This window comes from Lonchura striata, chromosome 5 (genome assembly GCF_046129695.1).
Source record: "Lonchura striata isolate bLonStr1 chromosome 5, bLonStr1.mat, whole genome shotgun sequence".
NCBI lineage: Eukaryota > Metazoa > Chordata > Aves > Passeriformes > Estrildidae > Lonchura > Lonchura striata.
The window spans coordinates 43,351,482-43,376,865 of record NC_134607.1 but is presented as its reverse complement, the minus strand read 5'-3'; the positions used below and the strand labels follow the sequence as shown (position 1 = coordinate 43,376,865).

General features: G+C 39.9%; 1 protein-coding gene across 2 annotated transcripts in view; it reads right to left on the bottom strand.

Moving 5' to 3' along the window:
* HMGA2 (high mobility group AT-hook 2) overlaps positions 1–24,735 on the bottom strand; it is a 109,691-nt gene extending 84,956 nt beyond the window's left edge. Inside the window, exons 1-4 of one of the 2 annotated variants that reach the window (XM_077783504.1) lie at positions 24,700–24,735; positions 23,808–24,041; positions 20,904–20,990; positions 13,290–13,340 (exon numbers count right to left, since the gene is read on the bottom strand). In XM_077783504.1, the coding sequence (XP_077639630.1) occupies positions 13,290–13,340; positions 20,904–20,990; positions 23,808–23,918 (249 nt within the window). In that variant the 5' untranslated portion in view covers positions 23,919–24,041; positions 24,700–24,735. Of the gene's footprint in view, positions 1–13,289; positions 13,341–20,903; positions 20,991–23,807; positions 24,194–24,699 lie in introns of those variants that run through there. The other variant, XM_021547399.2, reaches the window with a different exon arrangement.
* Positions 24,736–25,384: the final 649 nt, after the last annotated feature.

Below are 25,384 nucleotides of genomic sequence, written 5' to 3'. Positions count from 1 at the left end.
TTATATAGCCCTGAATGAAGAGGGAAGGCAAGCTATGGATACAAATGTTTACCCAGAGAAGACAAACACAGAATGGATACAGCTATGCTCAGCTGGGCTTCTATACTTGTGCAAAGTGTCTGCAATACTCACAGAAGTAAGAAAAAAGGACAGAAATCCTCCACTTTTTGTTTTGTTTTGTTTGTTTTGTTTTGTTTTAATGTCACTAACAGCTTTTTGGAAAACTAATACATAAAAAATTAGGAAAGCTAAATATATCACTATAGCTCTGCTTCTCATTTATTATACATTCAAGATAATGGTTTCAGGGATGTGAAGAAAGGTGTACAGAGCTTTGCAATGCACAAAACTTGCTCTAGGACATTACTTAACTACTATTTGAAACTTTAACCATGCAAAGAGAACCACAGTGATTTATAATTATGCAAAAAGATCATGATGGCTGTAACTTCTCCCATAAATAGCCTTTTTTGTGATTCGGCACAATGGAATTAACAACCTCTTCCTTGGAAAGCAGTTGTATCTGGTTTGCCTGCAAAAGTTCTGAGATCTACTTCATGAAATGAGCAGTGAAAGACATAAAGCACCTTCCTGCTTGGAACAAAATTATTATTAAGAATATAATTTTGAAACATTTCTGTGCTCATGTGTGAAATTCAGTTATAGCATAATTTCTCTTTGTTGTTCTCTGTGCAATGGATATTGTCTTTACCTAAGGGATTTGTTCTAGTTTAAACAAAGTACAATGTGCAAAACCTTCTCCCTCAAGATATGCTGCAGATTAAAGGGCAAATTCTTTCCCTTACTCAAAACCATAATAGGTGTTTTTTTCATTGTCATAACTAAGAAAGAGTTTCAAATTTATATTATCACCATTTACAAGCCTTTGGAGAGAGAAATCCTGACTTCAACCAAGTAAGCTGGAGTCTTGCTATTGGATTCACTTCAGTGGAGGCACTACTTTACACAGACTCACCTTAAAAGGAATTTGTTTCAGTGAGTAATATACCCCCAGTATGTATCTACCTATGACCACAGCTCAATGAAAGTTATGCATGTGGAATAAGCAAGATAATTCAGGCATTTTCAAAACCACATCTCCATATATCTTTAAAAATTTGATGAAGGTTACCATACAGATCTGTCCGTATTTCACTTTTCAATTAGCTCACAGAAATTATTAAAGAAGAAAGAAGTTATCCTTTTAAGAAGTATTGCTGTTCATGTGGCATACAAGTTGCTTTATAGCTAAAAAATCTGTGTGTATCTCTGTACAAGTCCAGTCCACCTGTTACTCATGCAGTGACTGCTCAAAACTTAGCTGACATTAATAATAAATTTATTGTATTCACAGATTTAGTCAAATACTGCTTGTTATATAAGTAGCCACAAAGTTTCTGTTGAACATGTAGAAATAGTCTTCCTCAAATTACCCGAGTTTCATGCAAACAGGACTACTTGCACAATTTATAGAGCTTGTAACACGGCAGCAGACACAGTCAGGTATCACAGTAGTGGCAGAGGGAGAAGGGCTAAAAGCCAGGCAAGTGATTCCATTAGGAGTTTGGCCACTGACTTCAACAAACCTAATATTTTATCACACATCTCCTGGCTACATATTCAATCTACTAGACCAGGGGCATCATGTCTCACTGGCAGACCATTTGTCAGTCTACCTACCTCAATGAAGTAGTGTTTGTCGATGAAACAATTGCTTGAATAGTCATTCTTGACTTGAATGGACCTTGCAGAAGTACCTTGAAAAATTTATACACCTCTGACATCTCCAAATAGTTTATGAATGTTAATGGACATTAATGAATGCAACAGTGCATGCCATGATAGAGGGCACCTTGTCTCCTCTACATATTCAATACTTTGATCCAAGTAGCATACACTGCATCAATTGTGTAAGATGTCATTTTCAAAACTCAAATAAACTTAAGCTGAACACAGAAGGGAGGGTCCCCAAGAAGATTTCTCAATGCATTTAGCATCATTAACAGGAAACAAAACAGGAGAAGCAGCCAGAGCCTGAATGGATTCTCTGTGAATACTAAAGAAACCCAAAGAAACCTAAAAAATACGTTCACACCATGCATTTTGGTAAGATCGTAGAAGTGAAGCTCACATATATGTTTCTATTGCATCTTGTAAAAAGCTCCAATTGTTATTAGGGTAATTGATAACAGTCAAAATGTATTTGGTAATATATTAGGTAAAGTCATGAATTCTGCTCCATACAGAAACTACCAGTCTGACTGTTTTTAAGCTCTCAGCAGTTACTCAGAACAGACAGGATGTAAAACCCCTAAATTGTGCCAATTCACTCATTATCTTTGAGTCTCCAAAATGAAGACCACCACTGGCAAATGACTTTTAATCAAAACAAACCAACCTCTGCCGACCAAGTGCCATTCCCATTGACACCAACACAGACATACAATCAAATTTAACTTATCAGTACTATTATTTAAATCATCATAAGTAGCACCGAGGCCTGACCCTGCAGTTCCACAGTTCAATAGTTGTCAGGATTGACAGAGTAAAACAAACTGAAAATAGAGAGTTTATTTTAAAGAAGTGAAAAGAAAAAGCAGCATAAAGACATACATTATTTATTACTAGTCTCCTAAAACTGCTATGGAAATAGCACTCATAAAAATATATAACTGAGCTGTCAAAAATCCCTGAAACTATACAATACCTACAATGATAACAGGGAATTCAATTTAAATTGGCAAGAGAAGGAATAAATGTCATGTGCAAATAGATTGCAGCAAGCTGTTGCCAACAAAATTCTAGCATCGATGCTATAAAACACACAAATATCGTCTTATGCATGTGGAGATTTCACTAGAGTGGGGTTTGATCAATTTATTCTCTGGAGCTGTATCTGGAAGTTCCTTAGTTGCCTAGTATTTTCTTACTAACCTTCCAGCCCTCCCTGTTTAATTAGGTAAACATGTGCAGAATTGATAATCTAAGACAGCTAGACTTACCCCCCCCCCACTAAAACTCCACTCCATTTCAAGTTTCATCCAACAGCCTTCCAAAAAAAATCTAGCTACATCCCTGGAAGCCTTCAGAGCTATGCATTACCAGGACAGAGCATAGCACCATTCACAGTGCTCAGGTCCAGCGTGGGCATCAGCATCTCTGAGCAAGACCGTTCACAGGGGGCCTATCTATTAGCAAATGTGATGAAGACTTGTCCCAATCACAAGCTCCTGTGTTCTAGATGAGAAAAATTCCCCAGCCCTTCTTTTGAAGCTGAAATGTCATGCAGAGAAGAAACTACACAATTTTTGAGTACTAATTAAGGGCAGTTTTCAACACTGAGGATGGAAAAGACTTCTAATATCATCAAGTCCAGCCATTAACCCAGCACTGCCAAGTCCACCACTAAACTATGTCCCTAAGGACCACATCTATGTTTTTTTAAATAACTCCGTAGATAATACATAGGCTTTTAAAATATTCTAGGAGCCTGTCCTGGAAGGGAATGGATGATAGGACCTAAAACCCTTGTGACAGAGCCTATAGCTTGGGTGTAATGGATTCCCTGCAATGTTATGCCAGGAAAGAAAAAGGATGAAACCCAGAGATGCCTGCATTTGAGAGATAAATCTACCTCCCCCTTCCATCAGCACAGGGTGGCTGCTGTCTGCCCTTGTCCAGAAGCAAGATTTCCTTCCTGAAATGAAATCACTGCAACATCAAAACAACCAAGAAGCAGCCTCCTTGTCTCACTGTATTGCAAAGGAAATCATATCCCATGAACAGTCTATAGTAACAGCAAAGCTGTTTAGCATCTTCTGTGCAACCAGAACCATTCTGAACAGAGAGCAACACGGCAATGCAAAACAAACAGTGTTGTCATATTATCAGCCTCCACTCCACAGTGACATGCACCTCAACATAAGGCTTTTTTCATTCAAACTGCCATCTTCCCAGGCCTCCATGTTTCCCATTTTCCCCCCAAGACCAAAAATATCTGGATTCTCTTGGACCTGAAAAGATTTCTTCAGCTTCTTGCAGCAGAGTCACTACTGCATCTTTAAATCATCAAACTACATATCCCAATCTGGCTATTTAAGCAATTCAGCTTGTTAAGTCACAATTTTCAAATGTCCCTCTACTTTTATTTTGGTTTTCCCTTGCAGTCTGATGAATATCTCACTTAGGGACTTGTAAATGCTATTGTAAACTATGCTCCACTTATATTTTAAATGGGGACTAGCACAAAAGAAATTCAAAACAGCAAAGACAAAAAGAAAATATTTTTCTTCACTAAGTGTGTGCTACAGAATTAGAAGACAATTCCTGGTGAGGATATTTTCCAGCTACTTAATGGAGGAAGCCCACCTTCTTGTTGAAAATCTAGCCTCATACCTAAAATGTAACACTGAACTGCAATTTGAAGTAAGGCTTAGAGTAGGATTAAGGAAGAGGAAATAACAATACTTGCACTTAAAGCATATAATGACTTTCATTCAAACACCTGAAAGTAATCTCCAAATATTAATTATCACAGTATCAGCCTCCCCCAAACTCTTCCAGAAGAGGATCAACCCTGCATTCCTTTGGCATCCACATTGCCTGCTTGGATCTGTACAGAATGCAGAACAAAGCCAAAAGTATTACCTGCCTTTAATTATTATGGTAACTCTTAATTGACAGGAATAAACTCACCCACACAGGGACTGAGTGCCATTTATAATATGGCCTTTTCTTGCAGAGGAAAAAATGTGATATCTTCCTGTAGAGCTATTGCTCTGTGGGGACTTGCAGTATAAAGCAGAATTAAATTAAATTAAATTATGTTAAAGGAAAGGCCCAATTTGTCAGAAATTTTAAGAAAAGCTAGGAGTCCTGACTCCAAATCTCTTCTGGATCACACATTAAAATGTGGGTTTTCACTCCTTCTGCAGCACTACCTTTCAAGAGAGCAGGTAATGGAAACAGATGACATGACTCATCTATTTCTAGATAAGGTGACTTGGAATAGCCCTGTCCCACAGCTATGACTCAGATTGGCTAATGCTCAAAAGGAGAATAACCATATTCCAAATATTAAAAAACAACAGTCACCTTGTTTTTGTTACTATGTCTGTCATTTAATCAATCAAGGTACAAAGATGAAAAAATATCATCATTATCCATCAAATATCCTTCAGGCTTGTTTGAATGTGGGATTGGTTCAAAACCCTTCTGGTCCAGAATCTCTTCATTCTATCCTGTATATGGAATCACATAATCACAGAATCATTTCAGCTGGAAAAGAATTCTAAGATCATCAGGTTCAACCATTACCCAGCACTGCCAAGCCTGCCACTAGACCATGTCCCTAAGGTCCATATCTATATGTCTTTCAAATATCTGGAGGGATGACATACAGACTTTTAAATATCTTACTCCTACTCCTCACTGCCCACCAGCTAGACACATACCAGAGATGCTGAAATTGTCACATCTGAATTTAAAGAAATAGATAAAAAAATCTGTTGGTTTAAAATACAGGATTGAAAAGTGAAATGTTTCCCTTCCTGCCTCATCCAATGTCCACTCAAGCAAGCTTTACTGAAGGAGGATGGCCTTGAGCTGAAGGCACAGGGCAGGCTGCCAGGAAATCCGAGTTCTATTCCTGGCTCTCCTACAGATTTCCTTGGGCAAGGCAATTAACCTTGTGGAGTACACTTTCAATGGAGGTGAGGCCCAGCTTCTCCTTCTGCATTCATAACATTTTCAATGGCGAAAATGGAAATGCAGGAGCAAGAATGAGTGCCTGTACTTTTCTTTACCTGATTTTCTGTCAGGTATTTGGATGCACAGTTGCTGATAACTGTGCTAGTAAAAACCCTAAGAATTCAAACACTGCAGGCATAAAAACGCCTCCCAATCTTGCCACAAACAACCTCAGTGCTCAGTTTCCTCATATGTAAAACGGGCAGTGAGGCCAACAAAGCCAAAGTACTCACCAAACGGAAAACTGATTTTTAAAGTTCTTGAACACCTGTTATCTGAGATCATAAAAAGGGAATTGCTAAGTATTTCAGTTTGCCTTTCCCTAGAGATGCCCTTATTTTACCTGGTGCCAAATTTTTACCTGATAAAAGTTCCTCTTTGGACCTCAAACAGAATAAAAGATTTTCCTTTAAGCAGTCTGAAACGTCAGATGAAGTCAAAATTCTTTTCTAGCTGAGATTATATCTTTTAATATACCTTAACAGAAGTGGAAGTGAATTAGAGAATGAGTGAAATATCAGTTTGCTAATATAAATGCATTTTAGAGAACAAATATCATGGCTAAATTTTCTGTTCTCTTTCAAATAAATGTTGTCACATCCATTTATATCAACAAAGAACAGGACTCTGAAATTCCAAGGAAAGACATCCTTTTCTTAGACAAATGTGTAAAGAAATGAAGACACATACCTGTCTGAACATTGAGAAGACAGAACTTTTTTTTAGTGATTTTTTTAATGCATTTGGTACAAGCATGTAAGACGATTTTATGCCTTTCCTGAAATGTTGAATTGAAAAGTAAAAGAAGCAAACCACCAAAAACTGGCAAAAGTAAATAAAAAAAGAATATCTGTTAGTCAGAGGAGAAAAGTTCAACAATCACTGCTTTTTTTCAAAATGTTCATGTTTTGAGAGATGATTTCTTTTACAGGTCATCTGCATTGGAGAGTAAGTGTATAGGTATAAAGATTTTAAGGCTTTTAATTAATGCCTTTCATCCACTTCCTAAGTTTAGGAATTTTAAAGGAGAGGTAAATAGTCCTTTTTTCATAATCATAAAAGCCCCTTCAGGCTCTTTAGACCACTGAAACAATGAACACTCTCAGGTGACGTTCTTGCCCACACAGATGCAGAACATGTTCAAGAAAGAAAGTATTTTATATTACTAAGTTATAAAATAGTATCTATGACCTCTAGAAGGAAGCTAAGGTAGTTTGGAAGATTAAAGTAACCACAATTTATGTAAATTTTCACTATGTGCTTCACATGAAGCAGTAACACCACAGATACAGCAGTCAAAAGCTGTAAAGACTCAAAAATAACTGAAATTATGTTATTCTTCCAAGAACAAGAAACTGAATTTTTATCTATACTATCTTCTGTAATTACAGAAATAGTAACCTTTTCATTCATCATCCAATATACATAACTTAAATTTTACCTCAGCAATTACTAGCTGCAAATTGACCTGGTAGTACTTAATTTAAACACAGACATGTTCTCATAACAGCAGAATCTATAGCCTAGCTTAGGGATACACTGCACCACATCAAAGAGGGGAAAATCTCATACTAACCTTTTGCTATCTAGAAGTCAATTATGTGTCTTATTTTATTGTCTAGGCTGTCTTCCATAATGTCAAAAGATTCATAACTCCAGCTGAGAATTCACCACTGCTATAACAAAGCCTTCTTTGGAGCAGGATGGACTATGATCTCATAACATACTTCTTTCTCTCTACCACCCAGTGAATAAGACTGTATGAATTTAAGCATCTCTTAGACCATGACTTCATATGAGACAAAAAAAGACAGTGTGCATAAGAAGTAAGAAAAACTAGTTAAATGGCTTCACATCCCAGAGTATGTCACTATCAGGCAGAAACTTGACTTAGAAACTTGACTTAGGTGTGGAAAGGCTAAGTGTTCACATATTCACAGGATATTTTGAGTTGGAAAGGACACACAGAGATCATCAGGCCCAACTCTTAAGTGAATGTCTGTATGGGCATTGAACCCACAACCTGGGTTTTACTAATATCATGCTCTGACCAACTGAGCTAATAGGGGCAAGAAATATCCTCAAAACACTGATAGGTCCTCTGAGGCAATGGGATTTTTTTAATATGTATTTCTTCAAAATTAAGAACCTCACTCTCAAAATCTTAATGAACACTACGAGTTCTTTCCCTGACACAGGAACTGCTGGCATAGAAACATCTCACCAATTCCACGTTCAAGATTTTGCAGCTCAGCTCCGTCAGAATTGAACTGGAAATAATCTAAAACAAAAGTTATTATAAAAAAGCATTTTTGTAATATTTTTTAAATGTGGTTTGGCACTGCTTAAACTGGCATTTTGTATAAAGTGAAACTCTGCCCTCATTAAAAAAGTACTACAATCATCAATCAAATAATCATCAAATGGTTTGGGTGGGAAGGGACCTGGAAGATCACCTAGTTTCAACACCCTGCCATGGGCTAAGACACCTTCCACTAGACCAGGTTGCTCAAAGCCCCATCTACCTCGGCCTTGAGCACTCCTGGGGTGGGACATTCACAGTTTCTCTGAACAATTGTTCCAGCGTCTCACCACACTCACAGTAAGCAATTTCCTCTTAATATCTAACTTAAACCACTCTGTAGGAATGTGCCCCCTTATGGCAGTGATTAAATTATTCTTTGTCTCCTTAAAAAGGCAAAAAGCTTAGAAGTTTCTTTCCTCAATTTGGTAAAAAGACATCTCATAGGACCTTTGGTACTTCACCTCTAACCTGGGGCTACCCAACTGGACGGAGGCCAAAAGGTCCCGCCTAGGACAGTGGAAAAAGAAGAGAACAAAAGAAATAATCACTTTTGTGGGGTGTTTGAGCAGGAGCAAGAACCTCTTGCCCCTGGCTCAGTTTTTCTCTGTAAGAGCTTTGTTATTTTGCCTGTTATTAAAACCTTTCTGTTTCAAACACTACCTCAGAAGCCATCCTGCTAATTTTATGCCATTCGAGGTAGCTGAGCTATCTTGGGTGTGATAGATTCTCTGAGAGCTCATAAGACCTAGACTGAGGAGAAACCCATCACCACTCTCTTCCAGTTTAAAGCCATTTCCCCTTGTTTTATCACTACAGGTCCTTGTAAAAATTCCATCTTCCATCTCCATTTTTCCTGTAGCTTTCTCTGGTTACTGGAAGGCTGCTCTACATCTGTCTGAAGCCTTCTCCAGGCTGAACAGCCTCTACCCTCTCAGCTTGTCTAGATGATCATGACTAGGATCAGATCAAAAATCTGTTTAAGGAAATTAATTTCTTATCCCCTAGCAAACTGAAATGTGCTCTCTATACTGTCTAGAAGAAAACGAAATTGTTGGAAGTTTTCTGAACAAGTCACAGTTCTTACTTAGGCTTCAGTGATGAGACACGCAAGCAGATGCTTCATGCACATCCTGCATGTCCCTGGTCAGAAGGTCACCAACTATCTTCCACTATTACAATAATGAAAATCCTAGAATTGCATCTATCCATCTTTTAAAGCAGCTACGTGGCATGGAGTCAGCCATCTCTTCTCCTCACCAAAGTCTGGCTCAAGGCTGTAAAAAGCTCTGAACTGTCCTCCTGGAACAACTCTGCCATGCTATGCAGAGAATCTGTGGTTCAAGTCAAATAATTTGCAAATGCAAAAGAAATTCTACCTAAAGACTCAACAGAAACAATAGAAACAAAAAGAACAAATCAAAACTGGATTTCAGATTCGTCCATTAAACTGACACCTGAGAGCACTAGAAGACTGACATTTCCAGGGCTTTTCAATGCAATTCTTCAGAACAAACAGGAAAACAATTCATTACTTAGTCCTCTGCTCTACTCATAAACCTTCACTCCCTTTCTTTCAGTCAAATTATAGGCATACATGAATGAAATAAATGAAATTAAAAAACCTTTGACAGATCTTTACAAAGGATTAAGTGAAGCCATGAGCAAAAGTGTCCATGAGCAGCAGCTTCAGGCCTCAATGGCAAACACGTGGCCCTGATGAAGTTAATGACAAACCTTTCACTGACTCCTGCGAATGTGGATTTGACTTTATGCCTTTGCTACAAAAATAATTCTGCTAATAAAAACCAGGTTGCTTCATAGCCTTTTTTAAGCATCAAAGGCTATGTCTACAATATGGATCACAGGATGGTGCTGAGGACCTAATGTCCAAACCACACACCTTTCAAGAGGTTTTTACTTCACTCTAGCCTAGTCCTGAGGGTTGAATGTCTAACAGACTGTACTTCTACAGCACATCTTCCAATTTGGTTTCATTTGAAAGGAGTCCAGCCAATTATCTCTGGGACTGCTACACAACACATTCAGTAAGTGGGGAAAATCAGGAGATGCATTTCCAAAGCATACTTCTGATTTGACCTAGCATACTAATGCAGATGCATCCAAGGAGCTTAGACTATGTCTGTGCAATAAAACCTCTAAAACTAAGGAGTACTGAGGCCCCCATGAAGAGGGTTAATAGGTAATAGACTCACAGCCTTCAATGTGTTCATAGAGGTGCAGCAACCTACAGTGAAAGTGAGTTTTATAGCAGCAAGCACTGTGTTTCTGATTTCAACTATGTATATTTCCCACCTGCTTGACATTGTTATCTTCAGGACTTTTATTCAATTAGCCCTACACATTTAGGAAACTTTTCTGTGTAGTTGAATATTTTATTTTCAGAAGATTTTGTTTAATCTTTACCGTCTATTTTACTGACAAGGGTCTTCTTTCCCTTGACAGCTTTGCAAAGTACACATTATTGCATTAAAAAGATCATCTGATGTCTCATAAGCTTGTGATAAACTGGGCTTCTTGCCCTTTTCATTTGAGCTCTCCCTCCCCCTCTCGGTTTTATACTAGTCAAAAAAGATTTACTTCTCTTCTAAAAAATAATATATAAATAAATACTCTGTGAGTTACAAACATTAAATACTTAATTTGAACCAGCAGAAAGACCAGCTACCGGAATTCTATGGTGGTCTGTTAGCTCGTATGTCTCTGCATGTGCATATTAAAGGAAACAGCAGAAATAATACTTTACAATTTGATGAACAACATATGACACAGAACCTCTAGACTCTCAAAAAAAGGGTTATAAACTTATGAAAATGTAGAATTCTGCACTCTCCAAGGAAAAAACCCTACACGCTTCTTACTTGCACAGATACTAAACCATCATCAGTAAGGCCTGACATATAAATAAATTGGATTAAGGAAGAATCTAATCATTAAGGATTAAACTCAAATATGGGTGATAAAAAGGGACATTTTCTGACTACACATTGGAGGTTTAAACAAAAAGGATGATGTTGTACGATCTGCTTTCAGGCAGACTCCTCCCCTGATTTCAATTACAAGCTAGAAGGAGCCCGTGAACTTAATTTAAACTGGAAAGAGAGAAAAAAGAGAAGGGGGAAAAATTCTTCAGACCATGAGAATCAAATATGCCATTATCTCAATGAAAGCTGCAGATTTGGAGAATTACCTCTAAAAATTACAAGGAGCAATCATATCATCAGAATAACAAAGTAAAAAGTCTACACTTTCAACAAGGCACAACAGCAAAGTAATACAAAATTGTGAAATATGCATTAATTTTTTAAAAAATGAGTGAAACTATTGAAAGTATTGGTCTCATAATAAAGTAACACATACAACCCATTTTAGTAATTCCCATTTCTGAAAATCAGATTCTTGATCTGACAAATAGCCCATTCCATACTGAATGCTCCACTGATAATACCTATTCTTTCTTCCCCATAAAAATCCAAACACAGAAGGGAAACATTCTAGCCTACAAGATGCCAGAATGCTATACTAGCCCTTTTCACTGAAAACTCACCTTGATTTCTGACAATGAGTACTTGGAAGAGAAAACCTTTTAATGTGTCAAGTTGCTGCCTCTGCTGCCTCTTCCCTTTTCCCCAAACTCTTCAACCATCCCTATTCACCTGTCACACATTCTTAACTCAGAGGGGATGGCTTGACGGTTATAAATTAATTACTCTCATAAACTAGGTATTTTTGCTTTTTCCCAGGGATTGCACCCAATGTGAGGATCAAGCAAGCAACACTCCAAGCATCCAGATATGCAAGGCTCAAGCCAGACAGGAGGAAGCAGATGGAAACTGACCCATGTTTTACTGCATTTGGCATTTGCCTTCCACAAGCTGCTTATGAGAACATCACCAGCATATATATGTTTCAAAAAACCACTTTTTTAAGGCCAGTGAGCTTCCTCATGTACCTGAAAAGTGCCCGACTTAAAAACTACAGGTATAAACCACTCATCTTGTATGCAGTGGTCTGTTTTCTCCAAAGGAATATCCTATGGAACATTCACTGGAAAAGGCAATAGAACTAGTTCTTAAAGTGACTGCTAAAGCCAGCTTTCCTGTGTTTAGTGGCTGATACTCTGGGGGACCTTAGCTGTAGTTTTCAGTACCTTCTCGTACTGTTTGAGCTTTTGCAAGCATATACTTTTACAACTCTTTTAACAGCTATGCAAAAGAACTGAACAAAATGGAGGGGGAAATGGCAGGACTGACAAGAGGGAAGAGAGTACAGAGGGAAATAAGGGTTTGAATTTGACATGGTGGGGGTGGATTTGAAAAAGAAATTTAAAGAAAAATCTTGAGCAGGAAAAGGGAACTGGAAAAGGGAAATCAGAAATGTTAACTTGTGATGAAGCACACAGCCACACTTTTTTATCATCTAACATTCAATCCCATTTTCCCAGTGACAACCCATATGAAAGCCCATACACAACTGAAAAACTTGCAGATGAGAGGTGCACCAGGCTCATTAGCTGCAAACATCAGTGAGAATACAAAATTTCAAGTACCTAAGAATTAAATACTTCCATAACTAAAGAAAAAAAAAACCACTTCTGATAGACACTTCTAAAGACTAAATGGGGTCAGGAAAAGCGGAAACTTTTAATGAAATATATTACCAGTCACTACAAATATATGAGGCATGAAAATTACTGTGAGTGGAAAAAGTAAGTTCCAAGTGCAAGTATCCTGCTGCTCATCTGTGCTCTTTCTCACTGCATTTAAGGAAAATACGCATGTTTCCAGGCAATGTAGAACAAAAGTGTTTCGGTTTTTAACCTTTATCTCTTTCACCCTACATCCAGAGTCTTATCACCCTCTGATGTCTCATAGTGCCCCTTTATAACCTTTGTTACTCAATTACTGAACAAGTTATCTCGTTGTTACTCTCTTTTGAAGGAAGCCTTGAGCCTCTTTTCATGTTGATAAGATACAATAAATATTCACTCGAAGCAAACATTCAATTGTAAAGTGTCTTGAGCAAACTACCAGAGTCTAAAGGTAGGAATCGGTGATCAGCTTCTTTGCTCTCTTAACCCTTTAGTCAATACACCGGAACAAAGAGACACAGAAGATAGTTTTTTTTTTTAAATGAAATTACTGTTCTCTAAAGGAATGGACTTTATAACATGCTTTATAAGTAAGACAGCAAATAAATCTGGAAGTGAAATACCTACCCATTTCCTGGGCCGGCCTCTAGGTCGCTTTTCACCAGTGGCTTCTGCTTTCTGTAAAAGAAACACAACCTATTTTATTCCTCAGCATCACTTAACAGCCTCAGTAACTAGGAACTCCTTTCCTGCAATTTTAGCTACAATTATACCTCTTGGGCGGCCCCAGGCCCCCCCACTAATCTCTGTGTTTTCTGGGAGAATGTGACTATGCTGGTTTTTCCCGACGTTTCCTAGCCAGCATGGCTAGGCAGCACCTCTCCTGCACCCAAGGGTGCGATCCCCAGCCCTGATCCATGCTGTGTCCAGGGGCATGGAGGAGTGTCCCCACAGTCCCAGCTGCTCAGCGCTTTCAGCAGAGCCAGGGGTGCCCTAGCCAGACATCTGACATGCAGGTAGGGACATAGGGCAATTGGGAAACCTGAGAACCTCCAATAACATCAAATCTAGTCTTTCACAGGCCATCAAAAAGTACTAAATTAAAAATACAGCCTGTTTCAAAGCCGTTTACAACAGATACAATTCCTTTTTTAGTCTCATAATTTCATGCATGAAATTAATTAGGTCAGAATATCACCATGAACAGGTCTGTGTTCGTACTGGAAAACAATTTCTCTACTTTGCACATGAGATTTTCCAGGTAAAAGCACATCTTTAAGCTGTAAGTAAACCTTTTATGGCCCAAAATACATCTTCCTTTTTCAGGTTTAAGGAAATAATCTGGAAGAAGCCCTAGAAGTGACAGCTATATTTATGTAAGCCCAGCAGTTGCTCCTGGAGCTCAGCTTAAAGGAAATATGGGTCCTTTTATAGGCTCTTCCACTAATCCCACTATGTGACATTGTGAATACTACTACTAATAGCAGTACTTATAGAGTACACTAAAAAACTTATAGAGTTTAAAATGAAAATTCTAGGTTATTCTCTCCAGCTAGGCTATGCCCATCCATACACTTTACCAGGTAAATAATCCTGTTCCACTCAGGATTTTGCCACCACCTGTAGTCGGGGCTGGAATTGCCAGATGCAAAGTCCCCAAGAATGAAGACATTTAGTACACATGAATTGTGTTTCTTTGGGCTTTTTTTCCCCCAGTTAACTGTATGTGTATTTGATTTGCCCTTAGAAATCAACTATGCCATTAAATAAATCACTTGCTGGTCAATCACTGTAACATATACTGTAACCCAATGCTGTGTAAATTGGATCTCTCTAAAAGAGAACTTGAGCTGAGGAACTAGTGGAGAAATGTCTACAAAAAATCCTGCCCTGTGAGTGAAATGCAATTACTTTGAAATAAATACCTCACAATAATAAAGCTGTGAAAAATAAAATTCACACTCCTGAAGGGCAAAATTATCACTCAACTTGTTAAAAGAGTAAACTAGAGCTTTAATAGTTTATACTGGTGTTATATGTAAGGTGAAACCCTCTTAAGAGAATACTTGTTAAAGTGCATTTACTATATCCTGTAGCTGTCTATTTCAGAGTTTTGTTTCCTTTAAGCGTTCAATTTCTCTATACCTTGTAACCTGAAGGATGCAAAAAACCAGATATGGTTTAGTGTTGATAAGCTGTAGCTCCCTGTTTCTACATTTACTTCATGAAACACTGGGCATACATCTTAAAAAGAAATATCAGTTATAACTGGTCTTAACAAATCAATACTTGACATGCTATCAGAGAACTAAGGCTATTTATTTTCTTGTGTGTATGACTGCATCTGAAGGCAAGTTCTTTTTCCAAAACTTTATTAAAAAATAATTAACTTTTTGAATACAAAACTACTTTGGTCTAGTACAAACCTGACACAAATTTTAACTACAAATTATAATGAACATGAGCGATTTCTTTGAATAACTAATCTTTGCTTCCTGTCATAAACTGTCACACAGTGTGGCCGCTTCCCATGAGCAGTGCTGAGCTCTACCACCACCAAAGGTCCATGTCAGAAGTGGCCAGTGTGCATGCTGGCTAGTTTGGGTAATGGCTTGTCAAGTGCTTGGGGACTGTGCAGATTGAAAGGCACTATACTCCTGCAGTATATGACTTCCACCTCATGTTGAAAGAAAAACATTTCCATAGCTCTTATCAAAACCAAATCTTTCCCAGAGGTGAGCTGAGCAAACAGCCAGGCATGCCAAAGGTGATGTTTTGGTACAGAGATTCTGCAAGTAAATAGCAAGGTTTTCACAGATAAAGCTGCAGAAAATGAATGACAAGAACCTCCAAAGTGGAAGTTTTAATCTCGTTTTCAAGAGAAGAGAAAGACAAAATACTTCCAGAACAAACAAAAGGAGTAGTAGCAGCACAGTGGTAATAATAAGTACATGAAGTTTAGGAAAATATTCCACCTCCTCCCCTCTTTTTCAGCCTGTATTTGCTAAAATACTGCATTTTAGCAAATTGCTGTATTTTCTCCAATAAGACTTTCTTTTAACTGAAGCCTTGAAGAAATGTTTTACTGTGTATAAGATAGGTAACACATTGGTTCCCCATGAAAGCACTAATACATTGCCTTGAACAGGTTTTTGCATCATCACAGACACTCCAGTCTGATGGCTCTTGGCTTTAATTGAAACGTTGCCTCTGAAGCTAGATGCAAATCCTGACAGAGCTCCAGGTCACCCATAGGTGCTGTTTGGTCAGGGGGTTTTTAACATTTGATGCTACTATTCTATGAGGCATGACCTTGCTTTTCACAGCTAAAACATTAAATCACCAAAGCTTAAAGAAGGGTCAGGTATGTTACCAAACACAAAGCATATTTCATTAAAAAGATGAAATCTCTTATAAACAATAACAAGAACATTTTTGCAATGTCACATTTGAGGAACAGAATTAAACTTACATTTAAAATCATGATCTATATGGGAAGTGGGTTTTATTTATCACAGGTGAGAAAGATCACCATTCAGCCATTGCTATCTGGAAGCGAGCTAACAGTCCCCATGAACACTTGCAATCCACTTAAGCCCTGTACCAGAGTGCCATCAAACCCTGCTTCCAAACAGCTTCTCTCAGCAAATCCAGGACATGACTGCCCATGATCTCTGCCCCCTTACTGCAAAAATGTACTGTATCCAGACAGAAACCAAGGCTGTACTACTGAAAGCAATTAACAAGACAAGACAAATATAAATAATTGAATGGCTATAAAGTGCTCTTTGGGCATCTATGTATTGTCAAGGAAGACCTCAAATGCAACAGAATCCAAATTTGAAGAACTCTATCTACTTTGCAAAATGATCTGCTGGAGATCTCAGATAAAATGTATGTGCTGAAAGTCAGGTAAAACAAGTGATGGCTCTCAGGAGGAAGATCATGTTGTCAGAGTCAAAAGACATAGTTCAGGAATGTGTCCCTCTCAAAAAACCATATAGTTATGTAGTCAAAAAATACTCTTAAAAAAAAACCTTAGGCATTGACTAAGTACAAAACCATCACATTTTCCATGTCCTGTTTTGTCCATTTTAATGCTAAACAAAACTCAGTCTTCTGCTTTTCCTATCTTGGTCACAACATTTGATTTTGAGGCCTCTTATTTTTTCAGTGCAATAACCATGCTACAATGACTTGATAAATTTGATCTTATTTTCCCTTTAAGCTTGTAATAACTGGTGTTGATGAAAATGAATGAAGCATGGAGAAGCCAACTAGATTTTCAGGACCCAATTCAGGGCAGAGTCCTGATCACATGCACTTTTCTGGGTTTTTTTTTTGTTGTTGTTGTTGTTTTTTTTCCCTTGGTTTTTTTTTTTTGGTGGGTTTTTTTTGTTTGTTTTGTTTTGGTTTGGTTTTCTTTGTTTGTTTGGTTTTTTTTCTTTTACCTTTGGACTGCTTAACCCAGGGGCATGCTTTTCTACATACCAAACCTGACCATGTAACATAGACACAATAGCAAATGTAGTCACACACAGGTTCACAAGCTCTAGTTTTAAGAAGATGATGCATCAAGTTCTGTAGGCATTTTCAGTGAATCTCACTGCACCAATAACTACAACAAAACTCAACATAATTTAGCTGAAGGAAAATTTTACTAAAGAATTTTTACCATTGTGTATTCCTGGGACATCCCTTGACAATTCCTTTAACGACAATTATATAGTTGCTACTATTCCTTTTTCTAATGTCACAAATGTGTTTCCTGCTCCCAAACAGGAAAGTATTTATGCCTACACAGTATTTTTGTCAAGTCAAACTATAGGAACTAAAAAAAAAAAAATAAAAAAGCCCTGAAAGGGAAATGTGATGGGCTGGGAACACAGCTCACCAAACAAATAAAATTCAACCACAAAACACCCAAGAAATTAAAAAGGCAGATTCCCCACTATGATCTTCCTGAAAAAACAGTTGTGCTTTAGGGAGAAGAAAACCCAAAACCGAATTCAGATTTTGCTATTTTGTAAAAAATAATTTTAAATTAATGACAGAATAACTTGTTTAAAGATGCAGACTGCATAATAACAACCTAAGTGTAGGGACTCAAGTGCAAGGTGATCAGGAGTTTTTTCTCTCTACCTCTTCTTATCTATCTAGTATTCATTGTATTCTTCCTGTTTGTGAAAATTAAACAATTGAGAAATTGTTTGGTCTTCTATAAAACAGTTTATTTCTTCTGTCTAGTTTATAAAAGCTTAGGCAGGTGTGATATGCAAGGCTTTAAGGAAAAAAGAAAGAATATTACCCAAAATTAGAGTAATTGCCACATTATTAGCTGTTCAGTTAGTTTTGCAATATTTTGTATGCATTGTCAAGTTTCACATTGCTAATTTCCTAACATGCACCGCTTGTTTTCAGATGCCCCAAGGCCAGTTTACTAAGACCAAACACAAGCTCTTAAAGCTAAAAAAAAAAATTAAAAACCAAAACAAATTTTTTTTAAATCCTGTGAACCAAGAAATTTTAAATATACAACACAACCACAATTCCAGGGAAAATTGTCCATCCACTGATTTATGGGTATTTCCTTTTTGAAGTATAACAAAACCAAGTCCCAGTTCTGGAGTATTTTTAACTCACTGCCAGTTTGTGCAATACATTTTTAATTGTGATGTGTAATGCTTTGCAAGAGAACACCCAATCAATTAATCATGAGTGCCTTCTCATGGCTGCTTGGTGGGTTCTGCTGGTCGACATTTATCTAACATGTTGTGAACACTCTGAAGCATTTCAATGAGCTCCCTTTGAAACACACAGGGCACACACTATTCTTTAGAAATTCCAGCCAATTCCAGCTGGGTGTATAGTACCCAGGTTCACATGTAGAGGAGCTTAAGCTAAGATAGCCAGTGCTCTTTCTGGGAGTTGAGACAGGCTGAAGAAAGTCTTAATGAATGCATGTATGCATATGTATGTGTAAATATGTGTACCACAAAATTGAACATATAGTTCACTCCTTTTAGAGGTGATACCCTCACCACCAAATGAAGCTTTCTTACAGTGCCAAAACCTTCCCATCCATATTAGAGTTAGAAAAAATATTGGAAATAATATTACATTAAAAGGTACTTTGAGATACCTGGTGAGAAGCTGATTTTAGAGAGGGCTAATTATCAATTTGGAAAAATGGCTAAAATATTTATTTGAAATGTGATACCAGTCTCGTTCTTCTAGTGAGGCTTTGTAAGTGTTTTATGTTTTAGAGGATTATTCAAACACTTATATACTTTATCTATAAACCTAGAAACCAGTAAGACTTGTAATTACATACCCCTCAAAGGGATTTTTTCTATTATAAAAAAAGACACATGGTCTTTGGTCAATTTTTTACATTAGCAACACTCAAAAACTTTAATTAGAGCAGTAACTTGATGCATTCTGAAAATCAAAATGTTACAATGAAATTAGTTTGTAAATTAGACTGGGAAAGCATAACTATGTACTAGAATCATCTGGAAAACTCTTGATTTGATAAACCTACACATATATGAATGTTTTAAAATTATTTTCCATTTATACTGATATCCAAATCACTTATGCAAATGAAATAATGTCAATATTCCTTTTAGAGGCATCTTTTCAAAACACATTTCTACAAATGACTTAAAATTTTATCTTACTACAAATGTTTCTCCTAGGAAAGCCAACACTCCTAGGAGTAATATTTAAAATACTAAAGCTCACATTTGGATTTGCTAGACTAATAAAAAACTGCTCCCTCTCTTTTGAAGAGTGACATATAAACTATTTTAACATGAATCTGAGGAATGCTTTTACTGTATAAAGAAAAAAAAATTAAGCACATTTTAAGCACATTACCTTGTAGAATGGCTTTGAAAGTTTTTTAATATTTAACCTGTAAAGCATTTTTTACTAATTCATTAATTTCTTGACAGAATATGCTGCTTTTTTCCAGTCCATAAAAAACAAACAAAACAAAAAAAAAAACCAACAAAAAAAAAAAAACCCACCCAACTAATTTTGAATTTAAAGGCAGTTGGAAAAGTACCTCAAACAAATGATGAAAACACTTTAAACAAAACAGACATGAAACCATAGTCACCTTTTAATGATTTAATATTTATCAGTAGTTGCTATAGTAATTTATAACACTGAAAACTATCAAACTTAATATGGTCAATACCATAGGCATATGAAAAATGAACCATAATTAGATGAGGACACAAATACCTTCCACACATTTTGTCATGCACCTCCTTAAAAGACACTGATACACTTTAGCACCACAGTTCACTACCAGGTTTTGCAAGCTTTAGTGATTTAGTACCTGTAAACTAGTGCTAACTGCTGTACAACCAACAAAATAAACAGATCTCCCATATTTGTTTTCAAGCCTACACACAACAATTTGCCTTCACTAAAATATTTCCTACAGAAGGGTTTGCATGATTTGCCTTGGTAACAGCTTTTTAATGGGGTGCTTTCCCCAGTTCAAGTAAAATTTAGTCAAATTTTCATGTTGTATTTGTGATGTAACGTCCATGCACTAAATGCAGTGACTTCAGGGAGCTTCTCCTGTAGCTGTAGGCAATCAGAACCACCAGAATAAAGTTTGGTCCCATCACCAAGCAGGAACAGTGATTCAGAAGTCTAAAAGCACTTGAAGTAAAAGTCTCTTTGAAACTGATTACTAAACAAGATATAACAAGCTTTTACTGTAACTCGAAGTTTACTTTACCATCACATTTTAAAGCTGTAAATTTCAATATATGCACTTATTTCCATCAACACATAATTGGATTTACTCCTAATTAACTTATGTTTGACAAAGCACTTAGCTTTAATATACAGATTTGGTCTGTAGTAGTAACAACTTTAAGTGGGCAAGAAATTAATCTTCCTCTTACAAAAATCTTAATGAAGAAAATAATATCCTTAACATTGACTTCCTTACTAGATACAGGACATCTCAAGGTCTCTCATTAAATACATTGTTATTTCACTAATCTGTAGACTACTAAAAAATATGCCCTTATAGGTTCTCTACTTTGGGTCTTGATGTTAATTCTAATTTTAAAAATGTGAAATTCATGCTTTATGTAGCTTCCATTATTAAAAGAGTTCCAATACCACACTTCACAACCTAAATTATTGGATTTTTTGCTACCAGCTGATAAAAAAACAGCATTAGTAATTTTTTCTTTTTAATAATCTCACCTTCTGAGCTGCTTTAGAGGGACTCTTGTTTTTGCTTCCCTTAGGTCTTCCTCTTGGTCTTTTAGGAGATGGTTCACCAGTTGGTTCCTAAATACAGGAAAACATGCTATTGTGGCAAGAGGCTACAACTAACCCAGATGTTCTAAAGAATAAACTAAATTGACAAGTTGCTTAAAACATATGAATTAACAGTGTCTTTAAATAACCTAATATTAATAATGCAATATAAAAAAATTAGCAACTCTAAGTAAAGGAAAAAATATATTTTGCACAATAAATGAGTTTAACTTCTCTTGCAATTGCATAGAAAAACTTGAGAAAGTGTGAATATTCTAACACGTAAGTTATAGCAGGAAACACATTTTTTAAAGATGGCTAAGATTTCCCTCATATAAGAGCAGTTATTTAAAAAATAACACAGTTACCCATTTAATTTCAATTTCATTGCAAATTATAGCAAGATACAATTATCACAATTGTTTCTAGCACAAGCTTTCGGGGGGGAAAAAGTTAACTACCAGAATATTGTAAAGTAAGATGAGACTACTTCTCTCTCAAGGGGGCATTTTTTTGTTGTTGTTGTTCTCCAGTCGGCATTATATTCACACCTATTCTAAAGTAAATGGGTTCTTATTAATATGCAAATTTAAACATTTCTTCAAATAGAACACTTGTAAGCCAAAAAACTCGACCAAAGTAAAATCTGAAACAAAATCCCAACTTGAAAATGAGTCGGCACTGCTTATTTTAGCTATTTGCTTAACTAGTTCCTTTGCCTGCCAGTAAATAACCAGTCCTTAAAACTCGGTATGAATTACTAAGAATTCGGATTCCAAATATTTATTAAGTGAATCATAAACACTATAAAACTCTTCTAGTCTTAAGTATTATACATTTAATTCATATTACAGGATACAGTAGAACTAATTAAGTGCAGTTTGTTAACTTAAAACCAGTTTAAAGCCCTTCAGCTTTCATAATTCCCGGGTAGGTTAAGGGGAGGCTCGCGAGGGGACTCCCCAAGTACTGCAGCTCAGTGGCGAACCCCGCAGGCACTGCACATCTGGGCTGAGCACGCTGAAGGAGACGCGTTTTTCGCTCACTTCCACACATTCAAATGCTACAGGAGGGAGAAATAATAGAAAAAAAAAAGAGAAAATGAAAAGAAAAATGAAAAAGAAAGAAAAAGAAAAAGAAAAAGAAAAAGAAAAAGAAAAAGAAAAAGAAAAAGAAAAAGAAAAAGAAAAAGAAAAAGAAAAAGAAAAAGAAAAAGAAAAAGAAAAAGAAAAAGAAAAAAGGAAGACCTGGCACAAGCCAGTAGGGTCGGTGGGTGCTGGCTGCTGGGGCTGGTCGGGGGCAGTCAGGGGGTGAAGCAGAGGGGGTACAGAGCCCCCAGTCACCGGACCGAAGGAGTGAGCGTCACCAAGGGCAGAGCGAGGTAAAAGGGGGGGGGGGGGGGGGGGGCGGGGGGGGTCTCTGCTTTTATGGTTTCCCTAAAAAAGTACTTTCTGTGAAATTTACAGGACCATATCGGGGCGGGGAAGGGGAAGGAAGCAATGCAGCCGGGTGTTTCTCCCGGCTCGGGGCTCTGCTGCTGAGTTCTCTCCATGTTTCGAGCCCCTCGAAGGCTCTCGTGGCAGTGGGGCTGATGCCAAATGAATGGGAAGTAAACACGTTTAAAGCCCGCAGCCGCTCGTTTTAAAATGAGCTCCACGGACAGCCCCGCTTCTCAGCCGTGACTTCCGAGGGAGGCAGGGAAAAGGCTGCGGGCGGCTTCGCGCTGCCCCCGCCGAGCTGCGGGATTAATTGGTTGCATCCGCAGGCAAAATCCTCCTTCGGCGGCGCCGGCGGAGGGGCTGCCGAGCGCGGGGGCTCCCCCCGGGCCCCTCGCCCGGCGGTAGGGGCTGAGCGCGGCCCGGCAGCTCCAGGCGATGCGACAATGGCACTTCGGGAAAGGAAGGGAAGGGGGGTGGGGGTGGGAATAACACGCGGATCTAGCGACTTTAGCGCGAATTCAGATCTTGAAAGTCAAAAAGGGGAGCCCAGCGCGCCCCTTTCGGGGCCCAGGTGGAGGCTGTGGGTGAGGGTGGAAAGAAGCACAGGGCTCCGCTCCCCGCGTTCAAACACGGCAGCATTCCCGTCGCCTCGACCTGCCTGGGAAAGCGCCGGAGTAAAGGCAAAAGGTGTTGCAAATACAGGGCAAGCCCCCTCCGGCTACCTCCCCCACCTTCATCGGCAATGGGGGCACCTCTCTCCATACGACGAGGGGGGCGAGGGGGGGAGGTGGGGAAAGGGGGGAATCCGGGGGGGGGGGGAAGGGGGGGAGAGAGAAAGGCGAAAAAAAAAACCCTATGCGACTTTCTAGTCAATCTCCTCTCCCCCAGCCCCAGCATTTAGGGGCAGTTCAGGGGCTGGGCTGGTCAAGATCGGAGGCGGCAGCAGCGCCCGGTGGGACCCGACACATGCACACACACGCGCGCACACAGATTGAGATATTGCGAGGGCTGAGAGAGGAGGGAGACAGGAGAGCCCCGTTCCCTGCTCCTCGCTTTCGCAATTTCAAAATCAGCTCGAAATGACCCAGCGAGCGCTGGTTGGTCGGAGCCGCGCTGCTCCATGTTCCCCATTTACATTGAAAAGCCCCAGCTCGCTCCCTGCACAATACTGAAAGTCCCGAGGAGGCTCCGCCGTTCAGCCGCGGGCAGGCAGCGCCCGTCGCTGCGGGGTCCCCCCGCCGGGGCGCCCGACGGAGCCCCTCGCTACGCCTCCGTGCGCCCCGGCGGGCAGCAGCGCACAACAAAGCCCCCCCCGCCCCATCGCCAGGACTCCTTGCAGCACAATACGTACATGTACATGCCTATAACACTACAGATCTGCGGCTCTACGTATCTATACGATACTGACTTGTGGTTGTTTCCTGGGTCTGCCTCGTCCTCTCTTCTGAGGCTCTGCGGTTGCAGGTTGCTCCTGGGCAGCAGTGGAAGGCTGACCGGGTCCCTCACCTTGTGCACTCATCGTGACTTCTGCTGCTCAGCCTGAAACCAGTCTCTCCAAAGCACCTTGGAAGGGGGGGGGAATCAAAACGAGCTCTTGCTGCTTTTGCTGCTCGCTGCCACCACCACACCGGACGTCCTGGTGCTGCCAAAAAGGAGAAGAGAAGGGGAGGAGGAGGAGGAGGAGGTGATGGTGGTAGTGGTGGTGGTGGTGGTGGAAGAGGAGGGGGAATGAATCTTACAATTTAGGAATGGTTAGTAACATGAAGCAATTCAAAAGAGGAGAGGTTAAAAAAAAAAAAAAAAAAAAAAAAAAAAAAAAAAGGCTGAGTAAATTGCAGCCCTGGAAATGCAAGGAGAGAGGGAAATAGTCCGAGGGTAGTCGGGAGCAGACCAAGAAGAGGGGAAAAAAGTCCTACAAATTGAAAGCAAGTGGTGGCTATCGCGCTTAGATCGGATCAGGACAAATTAAGATAAGACACACTGAAAATGGACTGAGAACACTGCACAATCTTGCCAGAAGCATGCACCCTGGGAAGACGGGGATTTCGGCAGCAGCGGGAGCAGCGCGCAAAAGGAGCGATCATTTAAAAATAATAATAATAAAACGATTTGGGAGATTGGGAGGGAAAAAAAAGGGGGCGGGGGGGCGGTCCTGGGTTCGTGTCTGTGATGCGAGCTCCTGGGACTGGAAATATTATTATGCGAGTCCTGCCCACGGACTAAACTAGGATGAGGGTTAAGGGAGGGAAAATAAAACCAAAACCAACAACAAAACCGAAGGAAAAGAGAAGAAAAGCCACCTTTACCCGTGGGTGGAAAAACCAGGAGGGGGCTTTAGGGGGGAAAAAAAAAAAAAAAAGAGAGAGAGAGAGAGAAGAGAGGAGGAGGCAGAGCGAAAACCCGGCGATGGGGGGCTGGCGGTCGGCCAGATAAAACACGAGCAGCACGGCAGCCGGGGCAGCGGCGGCAGAGCGCGCCGCCGCCTCACGTGTCCCGCACCGGCCCGGCCGCGCCGCCACCGCGGCTTTAAAGGGCCAGGCCGGGCCGGCGCTCGCCGCCCCACGCGCCCGCGGGGCCGCGCGGGCGCTGCACGTGCGCGCCCCGCCGAACAAAGGCCGCCCGGGCGCGCTCCGGCCCCGGGCGCGCTCCGGCCCCGGGCGCGCTCCGGCCCCGGGCGCGCTCCGGCCCCGGGCGCGCTCCGGCCCCGGGCGCGCTCCGGCCCCGGGCGCGCTCCGGCCCCGGGCGCGCTCCGGCCCCGGGCGCGCTCCGGCCCCGGGCGCGCTCCGGCCCCGGGCGCGCTCCGGCCCCGGGCGCGCTCCGGCCCCGGAGCGGGCGCGGCGCTGCCTCGCCGGCGCTGCGGCCGCCGCGGTGAGACGTGGGCGGCGTAACCCGACAGCGGGTCGGAGCTGTCCTGCCGGGAGGGTGACGGCACGGGGAAGGACCTTGCGGAGAGCCCTGCCCCGACATTGTTCTTCCTACGAGCAT